At 33.4% G+C, this 20,162-nt stretch overlaps 1 protein-coding gene across 1 annotated transcript in view; it reads right to left on the reverse strand.

Annotated features, from left to right (window-relative positions):
- Nucleotides 1-20,162, reverse strand: part of LOC117181428 (probable ATP-dependent RNA helicase DHX34) — an 88,632-nt gene that overhangs the window by 52,842 nt on the left and 15,628 nt on the right. Inside the window, exons 2-6 of the mRNA XM_033374071.1 lie at nt 16,299-16,974; nt 15,937-16,103; nt 10,912-11,118; nt 2,747-2,879; nt 1,863-2,011 (exon numbers count right to left, since the gene is read on the reverse strand). Coding sequence (XP_033229962.1) covers nt 1,863-2,011; nt 2,747-2,879; nt 10,912-11,118; nt 15,937-16,103; nt 16,299-16,968 — 1,326 coding nt within the window. The 5' untranslated portion in view covers nt 16,969-16,974. The remainder of the gene's footprint in view (nt 1-1,862; nt 2,012-2,746; nt 2,880-10,911; nt 11,119-15,936; nt 16,104-16,298; nt 16,975-20,162) is intronic.

The following is a 20,162-nucleotide window of genomic DNA, read 5'->3' on the forward strand; positions in this document are numbered from 1 at the left end:
AGCATTGACTATTCTGTCCGAAAATTACAAAAACGTCTTGTTTGTGAGATATACTATTCAAACTTTATGGGGCTTGCGAAACATGTAAATAATAATTTTTTCACTTTAGAAAAAAAATTCATATATTTTTTTGTAAATTTGAACAAATTTAGAAGCGGTATGCATGAATATTCGAAGAAAAAAATTACCAGTGCACCTACGTGACACCCTTTATTTGATAAATTCCATATTTCTGATCATCCATGAAATTTGAAATAAAGAAAATAAAACAGTTTGCCAAAAATTTCCGATTTCTCGATCTATTTATGAAAAAAAGTTACCGTGGATAACTTGAAAATTGTGGCTTGTAGGGGAGCGTAAATGTCTAGCAAATACATTGTTTATAAGGTTGTAAATAAATAATAGCTTGTCATACGAGAAAATATTATGCGTGGAAATTTTTACCTTTTTATCTTCTCAATTATCCCAAAAAGGTCACGATTTTCCGTGCTAAACGCATGAGTACTATGTGCACTTATATTATTTCGTTCATATAATAAATAATAAAACAATATTTTTAATTTTAAAAAAAAGCATAGATGAAGTAGCAAAACATTAAAGTTTTGTATTTTGATATATCGAAATTTGAATATAGCGCCAAACTGTCTAAAATGGAGTTGAGATTGTAGGTTATGTTCACTTTGAATGGAATTATGAAAGTTCTAAATCCAAAAGTCGAACTCTAGCGCCACCTGTCTCCTGAATTTAAAAAAATACAGTTACCGACACAGCAGGTGTTACCAATAAAGTAGAACAGATTTACGAACACTGACTATTTTTATAAAACAAAAAATTCTTTCCCAACTCCACGCAAGAATATACACCTTCCTTTTAAGTAAATTAATACTCCCCCAAAATTTTTCCGCTTTTTTTAAACTTTTATTTTTTAATATGGGAACAAATTTCTATCTTGGGACTGGCTTGGTCGGTTGATTTGAGTGTCACATGCCCTTAATAAAAATACAAATAAATAAAATTAAATAAACAACATATAAACATATAAATAAATATAAAACAATAACTTACTTATATTTTGATTAGGTTTCCCTTAATATTTACTTTTGTTAAACGTTTCAAACAGAATTATTGTCATATCTTACTTTGACCTTTATTTTCATGATTAGTTTCGCCACTGAATTAAAAAAGGCCGAGACTCTAAGCGTACAATATATGCATAAGTATTTCATATACAGTAGAATTCCAGCCCGCTTTATGCGAGTTTAGGATTTTTCGAGGTTGAAACAAAAATAGTTGACCCGTCTTATCTGACTTATAGCGCAAGAATGATCCGCATTATCCGAGCCTTATACATTATTCATACATATGAACTTGCTTAATCAACCAGAAGCAGATCTTCCTAGACTTCTGCTCTGATTGGTTAATAATCTAAATACTCTCTACGTTAAGAACTGTGTGGATCGCTCTTAAATAAATATACATCCTGGAATATGTAATATAAAATACGTATAAGATTTTTTTAAACATGTGATTGCACAAATTGAATATTTATTTAAGCATACTTTCAGTTTATTTTACTGAGACTCTTTTTATTTAAAATTCCATTTAATCTAAATTTCCGGAATATCCAAGTTGGGGCCGGTCCATAATAGCTCGGATAAGCGAGGTTCTACTGTAATTATCGTTCTTTATGGCCAAAAGTATGGTTATTTGCCATGAAGCAAGACTTTAAAAAAAATCTCGGGGGTGTATCGCATCACACCATTACGGGAACAAAATATATTTTATATATATATATATATATATATATATATACATATAATATACTCCAAAACAATTCGAAGAATTATAGCAAAGTTACTCACTTTATCCTGTTCAGATATAGATAAAGTACTGTGTAAAGGCAGAACGATCCAATTATTTTTCTTTAGACCATATTCCTTTGCTGCTTCAACAACAGCTGAAATTTCACTTATTCCACTTAAAAAAACAAGTAAATCACCTTTCTCCTTACCTAAAACAAACAAGATAGTGATGCATTTTCTTGCATATAAAGTGTGCCTAAAGTAACCCATTCCACTCGAAGAGAAAGCGGGCGAAAAGTAGCAATTTCCACCCGCTTCTTTGTCTCCGGGCTTCACATGCACTCAAAGGCAAACTTTCGGCGTAACTTCTGCACAATGTAAAAAATGTCTGTTAGAACTTTACATCAAATGTATTTTTGCGCATGAAAAGTTTATAATAAATCGAATTTCTTATGCACGGAGAATCGAATCCAAACCGCCAAGCTCTAAATTTAGTACGCTACGTATTATAATAGCGAGATACAATTTTTATCTCCCTTTAATGGAGGGTCACTCATCGGCTAGACGGGCTAAATTGAATGTAAGGCAAGATTACAATACCGGTATAGTAAATTGGAGTTGCAATACATATGTGGTAAACGGCGCGTATTCTTCGAAATTGCAATACATGTATTGCAAAATCACCTTCTAATACCATATTGAAATTTTGCCTTACACTCGTGCAATAAAAGTATGATAAATACCAAACATTTTTAATAGAGCACAAAAAACATTGTGTGTATCACTTTGTAGATATTTTATAAAACAGACAGGTTAGAATAATAATTATCAACATTTTCCAAAATAGAAATTGCACCAGCTTTTTTTCTGCTACAGAATTCGCGAAAAATTGCTAGATGATATTTTACCTATACATAGACTTGCACGTAGAAAAAAATTATTACTTGAATACTTATCGTCGATCATTTGCATTATTTTAATGTAAGGACTCGGATCGAATCGATCGTTTTTAAAGCACTTGTCATCGATGTTGATTGGTCTATATAGTAGTTGAATTGGATATAACCTCCCAGGAACCTGAAAACAAACAATAATATAATATAATATATAGTAGTAATAGGGCCAGTACTTCTACGTCCTAAATGTCAGGATTTGCTTGCAGTCATTTATTTAGAATGAAACGTGATAGCATTACAATGTTTTATACGAGACATTTTGCCCTCAAATAGTTCATAGAAATTATGTGATTTACGGAAGTTACGTCAAGTAAAATTTTGGCATTGGATTTTTGTGAATTATCTTTATTTCTAAAACTTAATTTGGACTAAGAGACCATTTTTGAACTTAACTTTGCCTTAACAACGCAGTTTTTATTATGTTTGTATTTTTAGGATCAAGGGTGTACCATTTGCATTGCAGAGTGACAGATTTGATGATAAAGGACTCTAGTGTCACATTTTGCCTTTATATGCACGTCGTTCCCCCATGAGTTGAGCAACTACTTAAAAAGGTGTCCTAAGTGCTCCGGATGTGGATGATATGCTCTGCAGCTATCATCGGGAATGTCATGGTTCAAAATGTGACAACGGTATGCTAAAGTTAAAATGAAACCATCTTGATACCCAAAAATGAACTCTCCAGTGCCCGAATTCAATCCGGGTGATTTTTGGAAAGCAAACATTAGCTCATACGACATCGTCTGATTATTCACATTCCTTCTCTTCACAAGAAGCTATTGATGAAAGTTTTTCTCCTGTGCTTTCTTCAATCAAGCCTTAAGGATTGAGCATTCCAGATGTATAATGACTAATGCATTTTTCTCACCTCTGATATTGAAGCCAACGTCAAGTGCGTCGGCAGCCTCCTTCGGTGCCACCTCGATGGCATGAAATGTAAAGTTGCGGAACACACGATGTTTTCCAGATGAGATAATAAATCTGGTGCTCTAAAGCGGCATCAATCTCTTTATGTACCTCATGATGTGCGGAGAAATCTTTAAGCTTACTAAAAAACTAATAACTTTGTTTTTGTATGAGTTTCGATCTGGTGCGAATTTCCTTCCTCCTCATTTTACTTTTATCTAGTACCAAGGTGGTTTCATCGGGAGTGACTATCCCAACGTCGGCCAGAATACTTAAGGCAGAAAAGGAGGGGGGGGGGGGACGCACAGTGGGAAAAACATGACTTTTTTGGTTCAAAATAACGTACAGCCCACGAATATTAACTGATTTGGACAAACAGAATTTGATTTGATAAAAAAATCGCCTAGGTTGCATAGAGTAAAATTAGTTAAAGATTTTTCAATATTACACAATAAACAAAACAAAATTGTACAAACAAATTATTTGTGAAAACATGTTTTCTAACGATTTTCCATAATTATACGTTTTTTCAGGTTATATTGCAAGAAATTTGAATGGAAACAATATTATATGAAAAAACGTTTTTTAAGATTATAATTGTTTATATTATAAACAAACGTAATGAACAAATGCAGTAATCAGGCATTTTTCGATAGAAAAATTCCTTTTTTTCTATGACAATTTTTTTAAATTAGGAACTTTATGATAATTTCAAGAACATTCATAATAAGTTGATAAATTTTATGATTTTTTAAAAGAAATTTAATGAACAAATGCATTAATCAGGCATTAGTCTACTGAAAAAATCGTTTTATTTTCATGTCAACTTTTTAAATTAGGAAGTTCATGACAACTTCAGCAAACTTCGGAATTTTTTTATCAATTTTATGATCTTTTTAAACAAATGCATTATTCAGGCATCCGTCGACGGGAAATTTCTTTTTTTTTCGATATCAGACTTTTAATTGGGATCTTCATAATAAATTCAGCAAAATTCATGATGAGTTGATAAATTTTAGGATTTTTTAAAACTGGGAACTTCATGGTGATTTCAGCAAAATTGACAATTGGTTGATAGATTTGATAAATTTTTTAAAACAAATTTAATAAGCAAATGCATTATTCGGGCATTCGCTGATGGAAAAAAATTTTTTTTGACATCAGGCTTTTTAATTGGAAACTTTTGTATAACTGCCGCAACATTCAAAATTAATTGATAAATTGGATGATTTCTTTAAACAAATTCAATAAAAATGTATTATTTGGTCATTTCTCTATGGAAATACTCAACATTTATTACCAGACTAATACGTTACTGATGTTCAGAAATCAGTCATAGGAGAATATCAGATTCCTTTATAAGAAATTTCTTCTACATAGGTTAAAGCATCTAATTTTGTTTGCCTTTTACGGAATTAAAGTTTTTTTGTTTTTGTTCTTTTGTTCGTGTTAATTATGTATTTGTAAAATAAAAAAGAGTTTCTTGGTTATATTTAGTCCTTAGTTGTAAATAATTAATTTGCAAAAAACTTACGTTTTTGTGATCATAAAGTTGTACAGATTTCAAAGATGGAAGCTTGAAATAATCTTACATCTTATAATAATGTTACAAATAGAGTTTCGAGTTTTTTGCTCATAAACAATTCCAGTAAAGAACTACATATTTTAGTGGATCACATTTGCTCGACAAATTCGTTGGACAGTAAACAACAAAATGTGGTGCATGAAGAATTGATACGGTACTTTATGACAAATTGTGAAAAAAGGAAATGTTCATTTTACAATTCAGAGAAGTTCGATAAAACGAACGAAAAATGGTTATTGTCAGACTTCGTAATAACATTTGATCATGCAAAAACAGACAGAAAATCTTCGCAAGATTTTGAAAGCGTTTCAAAATCAACCAAAGGATGAAAAACGCTCTCACTTGTGCATAGTTACCACCCAGTTGAAATAAAAAATGCCTTTCTCAGCAATTTGTGCTCAGGAGGGGAAAAACTTGGCTAAGAAAATAAAAAATTTGATCAGCGAAAGTACTATAGATATTGAACAAATTACGAATGAATAGGTTATACCTTTTACTTCAGAAGAAGCTATCGCCTTAGCTGAAGGTACAAAACTTACGAAGCACCAATACCAGACTATTCGAATTCAAGCAAGTTTACGAAATTCAAACATTTTTCCTCTCTATGTAAATCTTGAAGACGCTAAGAAAAAATGTTTTCCTGCTGAAGGTAGCATAGAAATAACAGAAACTGGTGTTAGAGTTGATTTACAAACATTGTGTGATTACACAGTGAGGCCTATATGAGAAATCCCGAATATTTTGCCGCTTGATTTGGCAAAACAAAAGAACGTTACAATAAAATCAGTTTTTTAAAGTTAAAATATTTCATTAGCATAATCTAAAATTTATGCAGAAACAAAAAATGTTTAGTACAAAAAAACTTTTTTTAAAAATGTAATTCAAAGTTTATGCAAGAATAGAAAATACTCCTTGATTAGACACATTATGGTTTACTTATTTTTATTTGTGTATGTTGACTACTTTTAAGAAGATGCAAAGTAGGGCAGACTGTAGCTAAATGTTAAAATTTCTATAAATATATATATTTTTTAAGCACTTAATCCCCAAATACATAATATAATAATATCTACCATGTAGGAAAATCGGTAATCAACTATTTATAATACACTTTGTGACATTTCCAAGAAAAATGCAGTTTTTGTCCAATTCGAAACTTCAATTGTTTTAACATTTAGCCCTACGGTGGGTAAAATGTTAAATGGGTGAGGCTAAATGATAAAACGTGTTTCTGACATACTAAAACTACTTTTTGAGCCGTGCTAGGAAGTAGATAAGTTAAAGGATATGGAAACGATAAATTTAACAATATGTTTTTAAAGTCATGTGATACAGAATATTGTTTTTTTAACTTGTTCTCCGGTGTACCCGGGTTTTCATCGTAGCACGGACTATGTCAAGTGACTGATAAAATAAGGATGTAATTAGTTAATTTAATACCATGTTTGACATCTTTTGCGATGGCGTGGTAGATACACAATTAGAAGCATGGTTTAATTTGGAGTTCGTCTTTTGCCGCGGTTATACTTAAACAGCGGCTGCGAGCGTTGGAGGTGGCAATAGTCACTTCTGGGTGCTTTCCTAGAGCCAACATCTGCCATTACACAGGTTTTTAGTCTCTTACTGCATGATGATCGAGAACGTTTCTTACAATGCGACAGATGTTTAATAAAACCACCTTCTGGGCTGGTGCCAGTACTCTACTGATTGTAGCCGAAATCACAATAGGATGAACACATGCATGTTTCACATTCCTCCAAATTGTCTTTAATGCATACCATAGCTCGCTATACTTGTGTATTTTGGTTGTATAGGTTGCCTGAACATTTCGGTTAAGTGGACAAGCAATGTCGATGATATACTCTTCCATATTTTTTTTCTTGCATCACAATGTCAGATCAGTTAGCATGAATGTAATGATCCGTCTGTATAGTAACATCCCAATATAAGATGTAATCTTCGTTCTCTAAAATAAAAATTTGCCATGTATCTGTAGTAAGGCATCCATTTTGTTAAGATTCATACGTTTAGGGCGTGTTGTTGATGTATAATGCCCGCAAAATAATTAAATCTGTGCGTTTATTCTCTCTAGGCGACAATGTGGGCATCTGGGCATTATGCGACAACCATAAACAATGTATTTGTTTCTGGATACAGGACGCCCTTTCTCAGCCAAATATTGCATGACTTTCTCTCTTCATTGCGTTTTTAGTCCTCTATGGTTTTTCCCTAAGAAGATGGTGTTGTGAAGCGCGACATCTTACTTGTTATGCAAAGTAGTTTCGCAACTAAATAACTTGTGACTTACACAGTTTTCTGACATCTACAACGGGCCTAACTCCTCTATGCTGTGGTAAAACTACCCTTTCAATCGCCGAATTACTGTGGTGCATTTTAAGCTTCGTCATTTCTGCTCAAACTATTATATTTGACCTTTCAAGGTCTGTGTTAGATCATTAGATGAACCTGAAGAAGTTCTCTAGCTCTGTGGCCGCTACTTCCCCTCTGGTCAAATGCACTGTTCTGTATATCTATCCAGAACACTATATGGAAATAATTGGAAACCTGCTTCGTGACATCGATAATTTGTTGAAGTTTCTGGTCTGAATTAGTGTATAGCTTCCTGCCATCCATATATAAAAAGTGGGTGACTGGATGACCATCCTCTATGATGTTGCATTGTGCAACTCACAAGGCACATGTTGTTTTTATATATTTAAACGCTTTTCTGGTGTCAACGTCATCATCATGGGACGTCCCAAGAGGTTGAGAATCATCGGGACGCCGAAAAGACTCAACTAATTCGTTTCTCCTACTGAGACCTTGACTGCACCATTCAAATTCTCCCGCCAGTTCTACCATGAGTCGTTGTTCAGATTGATTTGAGCGACTGTTTTTTTAGAACATAAACGTAGTACCCTGGAGCATAAAGCCTGAAATCAGATCTGGGTATTCGGTGATCTTTTGAAAACACCTTGCCAACGCAGGATGCACTCTCGTTATGTTGTGCACTATGACCATACCTGGAGCTTTCCAGTTACTGTAAATTGATTCCGTTGAGTTTTCCCCGAACACCCGACAAATATTTCGTCTTCTCTTCCAATTAAGGGACTTCGATGTCTTTCTGGTTATTTAACTTTACTTAGTTCACGATAGAACCTTCTTTCATCTTCCGTGAAGGTTCGATTTTATTGCCTTCTTGTACTATTTTTCTTGTACCAACGCATTCAGTCTCTACCATTGGGAGTCTATAATTTCATCTAATAATGCTGGTGTTAACGTCTCGACATACCGAGGATGGATGATTTTAGTAACATGGCTTATCAGCTTTCTGGTTCTATTTCCTTTTTTGTATCGAGTCAATAGAAATAATTTGCACCTTACTTTTCTGATATCCATATCCAACCTGATCTTCTATGGCAGATCTCGATTGCTTGCTGCGACAGAAACTGCATTTTCAGGCCGAGTTCTACGGCCTAACGTTCTAAGGGATTCCAAAGCTGCACAGTATACAAGAGTTTGCAGCTCTAACGCAGTTTGTGTTGAATACAAATTCATACGTAAAACCTTGCTGTTTAGGAGTTCTTCTAGTGCACACAAATAAGTTGTGGTATTCATATTGGGCAGAGAATGCCTTTCTCTTGGATCAACATGTCTGAACTCTAGTAAATCATGACCAAGATTCCTGTCAAGGTTCTGCAGTTTTTCTGGGATTTCGCTGTTCACATCATCATCATTAATATTCGGATGTGGTTCTAATGGATCTGGTACTTAATGTTCATTATCCCTAGCACATATGGTTTCAGCTTCCATCAGATCTTTCCTGTACACATCTTCCAAGGGGAGTTCATCCATAGGAAGCTGTTGTTCAACTTCCTTTTTTGAGGGCAGCTATTTCGAAAGCCGAAAGCAATCCCTTTACGGATCTTTAGTTGTGACACGAAATGTACAGAGGCATAGCTACTTAAATTTAAAAACTAGCAGAGATCGTTTCCTACCGTGACGGATGTACTGATTCTGCAAACCAGATTAGTGCGCCTAAAATAGAAATGGTGAATCGGGTCCAGTACTGTTCCCTATGAAGTGTGAGAACATTTAAGTTTTAATTCTTTTGTAATTCTGCCACTTTTATCTTTCATTTTGTTTTATTTAGAATGAATTCATAGCTTAATATAGTCAGTACGTTAGTTATTCAAACGAAATCCTATTTCATTATCGTGACTCAAAGATATCAGGCAGCAGAGAAAGGTACATCTTAAATGAATCAAGTGGAAATCACGAGACTACAAAATTTAACTTAAGTGAATTAATTTGACAACTTGAATCTCCAGTACATTATAATAATTAGAGCTCTTTCATGGGTTCTTATTATTACAAAATTATTAACGTATAAGCAATTAGGAGCTTCACGAACAAGTATTCTTTGAACATTTTATCAGATCGCATAGCAAGAATTTCGATCTCCTGTATTGGGCAGGTCAAATAAATAAGCATTTCTATGATTCTATTATGGAAAATCTGTACGCCTCCACTTCAGCAAAACTAAGCAAACTAAGCAAATTAAACAAAAGGTGTAGCGGTGGTATACCTAAAATCAATATTCCAATGCCGCTATTGCGGGTTTTCTCATTGCTCCTGTAATTGCAAGACAAAAAAACTTTTAAAGGCTTTCGTGCTGTCTCTAGAAACTAACAAAACTAGTTTTGGGCAAACTGACCAATGAGGCATAGGTTATAATTTTCACAACGGTTTAGGTCCTCAGTTTTGATCAAATGCGACTCTGCAAACCCAAAAGGCTGCCTTGACCTATTTTACTACCGAATCAACATGTAATTTCAGAGTCAGTTTAGGGTAAAAACTGACCCCCAAATGTAGAGATGTAGATCTTTTTGCCACATAACTTAGATTTTCTCTACACGACTGAGAGTATTTTGCATGAGTTCAACTAGAGAGAGTAAGAACCTGAATCATTTAACCTACGAATCAAATCATCGATAACGAGAGCCCACAGGGTGGAAGATAAGACTCCCCTTGCGTGCATCTGATTTTAACCTTCACTTTCATGTTGCAACCCTTAAGCAATGATTGGACAATGTAACTAACTAAACTAATAAGCTAACTTAAATAGCCCTCTACGTCTAGAAAAGTTGCAATCCTTACATATCCTATTCACTCCGCTTTTTTAATGCTAGAGGTAAATGCATTAAGTCAGTCATCAGTGCATTGGCCTTTCTGTGAGGAAAATTGATTACTATGAAGGGGTTCATCCGGAAGCTTTCCTCCTTCATATGAAAATCAACTAACTTTTCGAATGTGTGCAATACGAATGAAGTTAGGGTAATTTGTCGAAATAAGGTTTTAAGGTATAATTTGATAAAAAAAATTAATGTTTGATATTTAGTGAAAATAGATTTGTTATATTTGCAAACAAAAAAAAAACGGCTCGATTTCGTCCACGTTGATTTCTGTCAGAATATTTCTTCATGTTCTGATTTAATGTTCGAGGCGGCACCCTGAAAACCTCATCATTAAAACATGGGGTATAACTTCCGCAATTTTCTAAAGTTTCAAAAATCCTACTTGGGATAAATATATCTTATATAGCATTATAGTTACACTAAGTTTAATTGAAATCGAACACAATTTATAAAGTGTTACGTACCTGTAATATTTTCACATTCTCTTTAGTGAAATAATCACTAAAGAGTTTGATATTGATCGTAGCAGACATCAGTACTAATTTAAGCTCAGGTCTTTGATGAATGAGACATTTGGCAATACCCAGTAAGAAATCTCCATGCAAATGACGTTCATGTATTTCATCCAAAACTATTACGTCATATTGAGACAATGATGTTTCCCCAGAAACCTGTTTTCAATTTTACAACACTTTTTGGTAATTTATAATTAAATTGTGTGAAAAATATATTTCCAGGATGAAGTGTAGTTAAAAAAGTTTTGTTCTGATTAGAATTTTATTGAAGGGCCAGGTACACGTCAGGAATATCGGAATCTGTAAGGAGTCGTTCGATTTTAATTAAATTTACAAGGGGAAGGCCTCTTCTGCAATATTGAGTTTTTGATAAGACTATCATCAATCGACAGCCCTGCAAAAATAATTAGACACGTGTTCCAACTTCTTTATATGTCGGCCCTTGTTTAAGAATTAAGAGCGTTTGAAAATCACGGTCGCCGCGGCTGCCGAAGGTCTACCGAGTCACGCGCAGCTGCTTTCAGCCAGTGCTGTTCGTGCATCGGCAAAGGGCATACCTGACGACCACGCTGCCGCTAGTTCAAATCTATTTGTCGAGATTTTTTTTCTTTGCATTGTAAATATGTCAAATAATACTTTTTAATGCTCCTATGGTGATTTAAAATGATTTTTTTCCAAAATAGTAAAATTATTGGATAATAAATATCATGAGTTGCGTTTATAAAATGCGCTTGTTTTTGGAAAACGGTATGTTATGAATGCTTTTACAACGAGTATCACCCAAAACTATGTTAAGAACAATAAATTACGATTATTCAAATAAATGAATCGAAGTGTCTTCAGAAGATTTATTTCTAAATAATTTTACTACTCTTGAAAAAAAATTCCTTATCACCATTACATTATTAAAAATTATTACTTTCATATTTAATAGGCGAAAAAAAAGTTGACAAAAAGATGCTATCGATTTGATTAGGGTTCACGAAAGAGAGATGATGCGAGTAGAAGAACGACGGAAGCAGAGTGCCATTTTATAAGAAAGGAAATGGACAGGGAAATAAGAGAGGGATTACACTAATGAATATGGCTTGCAAAGAAACGCTATGATGTTTGCGGAGAGGCTGCGCAAGGATGAATTGCAATATAATATAGTCCAAAGCCTCCTGATAAAAAAATGCTTATGGGTACTAATCATACAAATTTTGTTCGTTTTGATAATTACGTAAGAGATTCATTGTCACCCGCGCTCCCTCACATAAGAATACATAAAGAATTTCGAAACTCCCTCCCACCCTGAAACCCTTATATAATTTAAAGACGTTCCCTAAGGAATAAACCTTATTATATTTTCAGGAGGGAGACACAGAGCCAGATTTTAGGGATTCTGACAGGAAATCGGACGTTTACGCACGAGGAGAAATTGTTGAAAAAGGGGGGAAGTAAAATGGTTAGCAAGTGCTGGTGGGAAAAGAACAGGGGTGGGGAGGATAATGGAGAGAGAGAGAGGCAGTAGGGGAGGAGAGAATAAGAGGATCAAAGTTTATTGCTAAGTAGGGGTGGATTATGTCAAGATAGAGCGCAGTATTTGTGAGAGAAACGAAGTCAGACACTTAAAGCGTGGAGAAGATGTGGTAGCGGGATGGTTTTAATAGATTCTGACTTTCTAGGAAAGTGTTAGGCAAGATGGAGAAGAAGTGAAGTGAGTAAAGTGAACTTTAAATAAAGGATTGCAGTACAGAACTATATGACCAAAATTTATTTCGAAAATTGGCCTTTTGCAGAAATGATTCTTTAAAAATCAAATACAAATTGTGTTAAGAAAATGTTTTCAAAAGCTCATTTTTAATATAGTAATAAAAATAATTGTAATTCAAAACCATATAACAGTTTCCATGTACTTGTCTCCTATCTTCTTCTATTTTAATTGCCTAACCTCTTAGCTTTTTTTTTAAACCTTCTTCTGACCAACTTCTCCTTCCTAAAAGTTTTTAAATACAATAAAATAATAAAATACTTATTTTTTCAAAAAAAGTCCTTAAGTAGGATAAACAGGAGTAATGCTGACACCCTTCTATGGAACGGCATTATGTAACGAAAATGCTTTTATTAAAATTACAGAGATTTAAAATAGATACTAGTACATACACAAATATTCTTATTATCCACGTAATTTTTATTTCAATATTTATTCAGTAAAAAATTACTGAATATATATTCATTAAATAACGTTTTTTTATCACCTATAGATTCACATGTTAACACTATAAAAAATGGTCATGTCATTAATTTGAAAGTCCTCTGAATGTTAGAAAAGGTATTTCTTATTTTGTAGTACTATCAGAGGTTAGATTTTATGTTTTGAAATATAATAACATAAATTTTAGTTTCAAATTTGAGTAGATTTAATATACTTGTAATATTTTTATCGTGCCTTCAAAACCAGTGAACGAAATACGCATCTCTTAGTGAACGACACCTGTCAGAAGAACGTTTTTAGGGAATTATACACATTTTTTTATTGATATCCATGTTGCTATGATTGATATTTGCTTTCTTCATTTCTAGAACATCGCCTTCTAAGAATCTTTGACGTTCAATAACTTTTTAATTGATTTTGGATTTCCGAACCGTAAAAGTCGATCACCGACATCCCAGTATGAATTGGTCAAATTCGGGAACTGTTCAAATAAACATAACCACACAATATCGAAAGTATTCGTTCTCGACAAAAACTTCGTCTATTTTTTAAAAAACACCCATAATTATATGAAATGATGTTCTTTATTGTCTAAAACAACTAAATTACATAATATTTCTAACAAATAACTTTCTAAATTCTTTTAAATTCAAAATCATTACCGGCGTCGTTCACTAAACGAAGGGCGTCGTTCACTGGAAATATGACGCTCACTGAATTTGAATAAATTATTTAAAAGTACATATAACAATAGTTTAGCAAAGAATAATTAAATTACTGGGTACTGTCTGAAAATGGAAAAAATCTGCCCTTTCAAATGAATTCATCTTCGTTACCATACAATAAGCATATCTATTAATATTCTCCTGTTTCTAAAAACTTTTTCTTTAGGTATCACTAATACCAGTGTTTACCCTGTAACTATTTGAAACTTACTTAGCACCGAAGTAGCAACTAAATGCAAACCTACATTTTTTAATCTGCATTTTCTACAAAAAGCCACTTTTTTCAGGTTTGTTTACTTAAATGTTTGCCTTGCGATCAGAAACGTTATTATGTAAAATTATTATCGTTCATTTATTAATAAATATAGAACTTTCAAAGAAAAATCGTCCGTCATAGTGCGATGCCGTCACACTAAATCTTTATTTTCCCAAAACAGAATAATTTTTTTGGATGAAAATTTATTTATTTTTAGTCAGCCTCCCAATATCTCTGGAGCAAGTTTTTATTATTTTTTAAATTGAAGAATAGATCTGTGGTTGCTTTTTTAAAGAAACTCAAGATTTCTTTTCGCACTCAGCCATGAAATACAAATGGATAATGAATTTTGAAAGGACACAACCAATTAGTCTGTTTTATATGGTTCTAATAAAAACCCAAGAGTGGAAAAATGGGTTTGCGGGTTTTTAGCGCTATTGATTATTTTTTTCCTTTCTTGTTAATGCAAATTGTTGCTGGTACATAAAATACTACTTCATACTGATAAATTCATGATTAAACAAAAATATCTTAAACAAAATATTATATTATTCAATTTGAATAACGCTAGAAAGCTGCGGTTTTTTTTTAATTTACAACTGTTTGTCTACTTTTCACTCAGGGTGAGCTAATAAGTTAATTCAGCTTAGCAAAAATAATTATTCAAACAAAATATTATTATTTATAACTATCTTCTTCATTTATGCTATAAATCTCTTAGTTAGGTGCTAAAAAGTTGAGGTTTTTTCTGAGCTCTAAAACTTTTTGCCCACCCCCCCCCCTTCCCCACCAAAAAAATATATTCACAAACAAGAAAGAGATTGTTTAAAATTGGGTTTTCTCGAATGTTTTTTTTTATTATCTTTTTGTAACTGAAAAAGCAAAGAAAGGTTAATAATTTCAGAAAAATGTGCCACAGCATGTTTTGTTCGCTTGCTTCTTAAATATAGAAACTAGTGCATAAATGTGGCTTACGATCTTATGCAACTAGATGAACGATATGCAATTATATGTTGAACCTGTATATTGTAATTATTAAACTCTAAAAATAATACGAAGTCCCCTTTTTAAATTTAGCGAAAATTTTTAAACAGAGGAGTATATTTTCTGTCAAGGGGTGATTAAGACGATTTTAACGAATGAGAAGCTTGCCACCCAAGTGAAATGTGGGCAACAATGACACAAGTCAAAATTGCCTTCATCTACGTCCGTGGTTCATATGATTCTTTTTGTCCGCTTCCCCTTGACAACCCAACTTTTCATGCATGAGAAGCAGTGCGGGATGCGGAAAACTATTTTTTTAATACACTCTGAATCTCTGATATTGACTTTTCGTGAATAAAGTGAAATTGATTACAGATATGCTATCAATTAAGATGTTTGTCTTTTTGTCTTGACTTGTAGTCGCATACACTTCGATCTACTTTATGCTTTCAAACTCATTACGATCGGTTCAGCGGGTGTAAAGTTATGTGTGCCCGCACACAACTTGCATAAATGCAGTTGTCTGAAATTGACCACATTGCACGTGCTTGACAAGTTGCGTTTTCAAGTGTCCCCATATTACGTTACGCTCTGAAAGGGAGGGGGCATGGCCTAACGTCATAAATTGCTACATAGAAGGGGGGTCGCAAAGGTTTTCTGCCACGTGACTCTTCTCTGTTGAAACAAAATTTAGATCCATTTCTATTTATTAAATGGCGAATATTATTAACACTAAAGAATTTAGTAGTTTATAAGGTATTTTAAAGATATTCCAAATTAGGAGAGTGATCAGTATATAAAAATGTATGAACCTGTCTCAAGAGAAGTCCTTCCGTTATAAATGTAATTTTTGTTTGTTGATTTCTCTGCTTCTCAAATCGAATCTCGTAACCCACTTCGTTCTGATTCTCCGTTAGTGATTCAAAAGCTACACGCTTGGCTAATGATATACAAGCTATTCTGCGAGGCTGGGTACATGCTGCATTAAATGTGATATTTATTTTTTGTGGTGCAAAAATATTTGATATTCGAAATTATGTCATTTATGTTCACCAATAACTTGAAGATATACGTTTTGTGTTGTTAAAAGTACTTTTTAGATCAGGTGCAGTTAAATATTTTTTATTTAGACTTAATCAAATAAAAACTTTTGTCACAAATTGAAGATGCTTACCTATTTTGCAAAAACCAGCAGTATATAGATACTGTGGAACTTGAGTTGATTTACCACAGCCTGTGTCGCCGGCTATAATAATGACTCGTTCAGTTTGAAGAGAATCAACAATTTCCTGTCGATATTTCGCAACTGGTAAGTTTGCTTGTTCATCCCTGAGTTTCTTTAGTTTTGCAAATTTTTCTTTCTGTTTGAATCCTACATACATAATAATAATGTCTCTAAACTTTTCCAACCTATCATCCGTTAGATCAATTGACCTCGAAACTCTGTCGAATAAATGGCGTTTACTAGAAGTGAGTGTAACATTCAAGCTGTGCGAATTGTGATAAACTAAAGGTACTCCAATTGAATTATAATTATTCGATACAGAAAATAATTCATCTTTGGTGCCAAATTTCTCCCCCATTGCTTCATATTTTCGGACGAATTTCCAAAAATCGTTAATATCATTTACTAAATTTGCATTTGCACTAAGAGTTCTGTTTAATTCGAATCTTTGTTTCTCGAAAGAGAAAAGTGATGCTTCTTCTTTACGTGAAGAAGGGGTTTCATTTTTATCTCGTTTTTCATGTTTCATGCCGTAACAATTCCTTTGATGGCGATAGTTGTCATCTCTATCAGCGCTACGTCTTCTATGTCGACTTATTCGATCATGTGATGACAGCATCTGTAACTATGAATTAGTTTAATTATCAATGTTATACATTTTTTCTTTCACTCAAAATATACGGAAGGAAAAAATGAATTCACATAGGTAATCCATTTCGAAATGGCATGATTTATTGGTAATCCTGTCACGTTTTATACGAAATATTAAACATTAACCTGCCGAGCGAACGGTACTAAAAAGGCACTGTGTCACCAGTGCTGTTTCGGTATCTAAATGACACTAGTGATGCAACGGTCATAATATAATGGGCCTGCTGTATCCATCACGTACCGGACGGATAGTGATTTACAATAATTAGACACCACCAACCCGAACCCCTTTTTAAAAGTTTCTTCAAATTATTATTAAAATTTTTTTCAACTCATGAATTTTCTCATTATATATATTTTATAATTAAATAATGATCGAATCGTCTTCAAATCAGGCAGGGTCCTACACTTAAATACGCTGGATCTCTCAGGGGCGAAATATGTTGTTTTTTAAACGAAAATTAGGCGGTACGTATTTTCCCAACTTGCACAAAAAAATCTAAAAAATTATGCGTATTTGACTTTTTCCTTTGTTTTTCAAAAAACCCGAATTCTTTTCTTTAAACCTCTATAAATTTTGGTCCAATCGAGATATTTATTATTTTCTTTATGCTTATAATAGGGTTCAGCGCGTTGAACTTGTACTTGGATAATAAAGATATCTTGTCAGTTTCATGCTTGTTAAATAACCCGCATGATGCTGATAAGATACCTTTCTGGTAATAGTAGAAACTTTTCAAAAATATTGACAAGAATAAAAAAGATGGGGTTTTTAAGAAAATCTTTTTTATTATTTTCTTCAAATTTTGAAAACATGAAAAAATTTATTTGCTAGAAAACGCCACCTTCTTATTTTTGAAAAGTTTCTGCTAATACCAGGAAGGCACCTTATCAACATCATTCTGGCTAAACCATTGTTTCTCGCAATCTACGAAAAATATCGCAACAAAATAACAGACATTTTTCATAGAATTTTTTTTAAACGTACCAGCTTTTACCTTTACAGTTTTTCGTATCTGTCATTGTTTCCAAGAAAAAGAAAAAAATCTACTCTAAGAAAAAAAAATCGATTTTAAGAAAAAGAATTATTCTGGCTACAAAAGTTATTTAACAAGCATCAAACTTACAAGATATTTTCATTATCAAAGTGCAAGTACAACGCAATGAACGCTATTAGAATCAAAAAGAAAATAATCAATATCTCAATTAGGCCAAAAGTTCTAGAGGCTTCAAGAAAAAAAATCGTATTTTTTGAAAAACAAAGCACAAAATTTAAATATTCATAACTTTTTAGAAATTCTTTTTTTTCAAGATATGCTATTAAAGAATCCGTGGTCAGAATTGAGTTTTGTCCAGTAGAAAATCCAATATGACGCCAAATTTGGAGAAAAGTACCAAAAAATAGGAAAATTTTTTTTCGAGCCAAAAGAGTATTAGGACTTTGAACCTATGATCAACGTTGATCGTAATAGTTCAACTTCAAAAAAAAATTGTGTCACCAATTTCAAATAGACATATCCTTCGGAAAATGGAGGAACCAATATGACGAGACATGAAATTTTGGAAACTCTACTGTGTGTGCTGAAAAAGAATAAGGTATTCAGGAAGATAAGCTGAGATTTATATTGACAAAGAGACAAAAAGATAGACATGAATGAACGACTAATAGGCTGCTTTTTACAAAAGTTTACTAAAGAAAAAAATCATACTATTATTATTGTGGAAACAAAATTAGAAAAAAATTCCTTGCATGATGTAGAAAAGAAGGCATTAGAAAAGCAGGAGGGCTATCTGCATTCTAAAATATTAAAAATGGTAAATAATAAGAAACTGGGAATTAAGAAAAAAGGTAGACGATTGTAGATTTTTCATATTTTTATGTCTTTCACAGAGAAATATACACAATAAGAGAGTAGGCGAGAAATATTATAAACATTTTGGGCTAAATAAACATTAATCCTGGAATGCTTTGACTTTTGGGGCATTTTCTGATGTTTAAATGCCCCAGGTAATATTCAAAAAATTGAAATATCTCATGTGAACTTTTTGAATATTCATAAAACCATGCAGTTATTAAAAGTTCAACGTTCGTCTCAACTCTTAAAAGGTAGCGGAGTGCTTAGTCACATCGTAACTATGGAAAGTGAACGCAGGAAGCCAAAACAAGTTTCGGTTAATAATATCGATTTTTTCGCAGGATTTGGCCGTTTGTTTACATAACAATAAGAATTACCTTAATAATCAAAGTATTGACCATCGTTTTCTACAACTTATACCCATCTTTCTGGCAATGCATGGATTCCTTCCCAAAAGAACTGTTCATTTTTTTAGGCCAACCATTCATCGAGCCAAATTCTCACTTCTTCGTAAGACTAGAAATTTGTGTCTGAAAGTGCGTGCTGCATCGATCGGAATAAGTGGTAGTCCAATGGGGCCAAGTCCTGTGAATACGGCGGGTGGGGTAGGGTGTCTTATTTAATGTTTTCTAAATAGTTTTGGACTGGTTTCGCAACAAGAGGCAATGCATTGTCATGTTAAAAAATGACTTTCTCCTGTCTGCGCGTATTCTGCTCCTTTTTCCTGCAATGTTTTCTTTAATTTATTTAACTTAATTAATATTTGTCGGTAGCGTTCGCCAGTAATCGTTTCACCAGGTTTTAACCGTTTTTTTTTTTTAATATGGAACAATCTGAGTTTCGAGTTTTGATCAAACACTACTATCATCGCAAGAAAACGATATCCGAGACCAAGGCCAAGATGGATAAGTATTACCCGGACTCTGCACCGTCGAGTGGAACGATTCATAAGTGGTTTACCGAGTTTCGTTGTAGCCGTACGAGCAGTTGATGTTGAACGATCTGGGCGCCAAAAAGAGGTCACTACACCAGAAAATGTCGAAAAAATGCATGATATGATGTTGAATGATCCCAAAGTGAAATTGAGAGAGGTAGCTAATACTGTAGGCATATCATTGGATCATGTGGGCAATATCGTGCATTCAGTTTTGGGCATGAAGAAGCTCTGCGCGCGATGGGTGCCGCTTTTGCTCACAGTGGACCGAAAACGAATTCGTGTGACAACTTCCCAGCAGAATTTGGCATTATTTTCGCGTAAGCCGACCGACTTTTTGCGCCGATTCATAACCATGGATGAAACCTGGAT

Source organism: Belonocnema kinseyi, chromosome 1, assembly GCF_010883055.1.
Source record: "Belonocnema kinseyi isolate 2016_QV_RU_SX_M_011 chromosome 1, B_treatae_v1, whole genome shotgun sequence".
In the NCBI taxonomy this organism is placed as follows: domain Eukaryota; kingdom Metazoa; phylum Arthropoda; class Insecta; order Hymenoptera; family Cynipidae; genus Belonocnema; species Belonocnema kinseyi.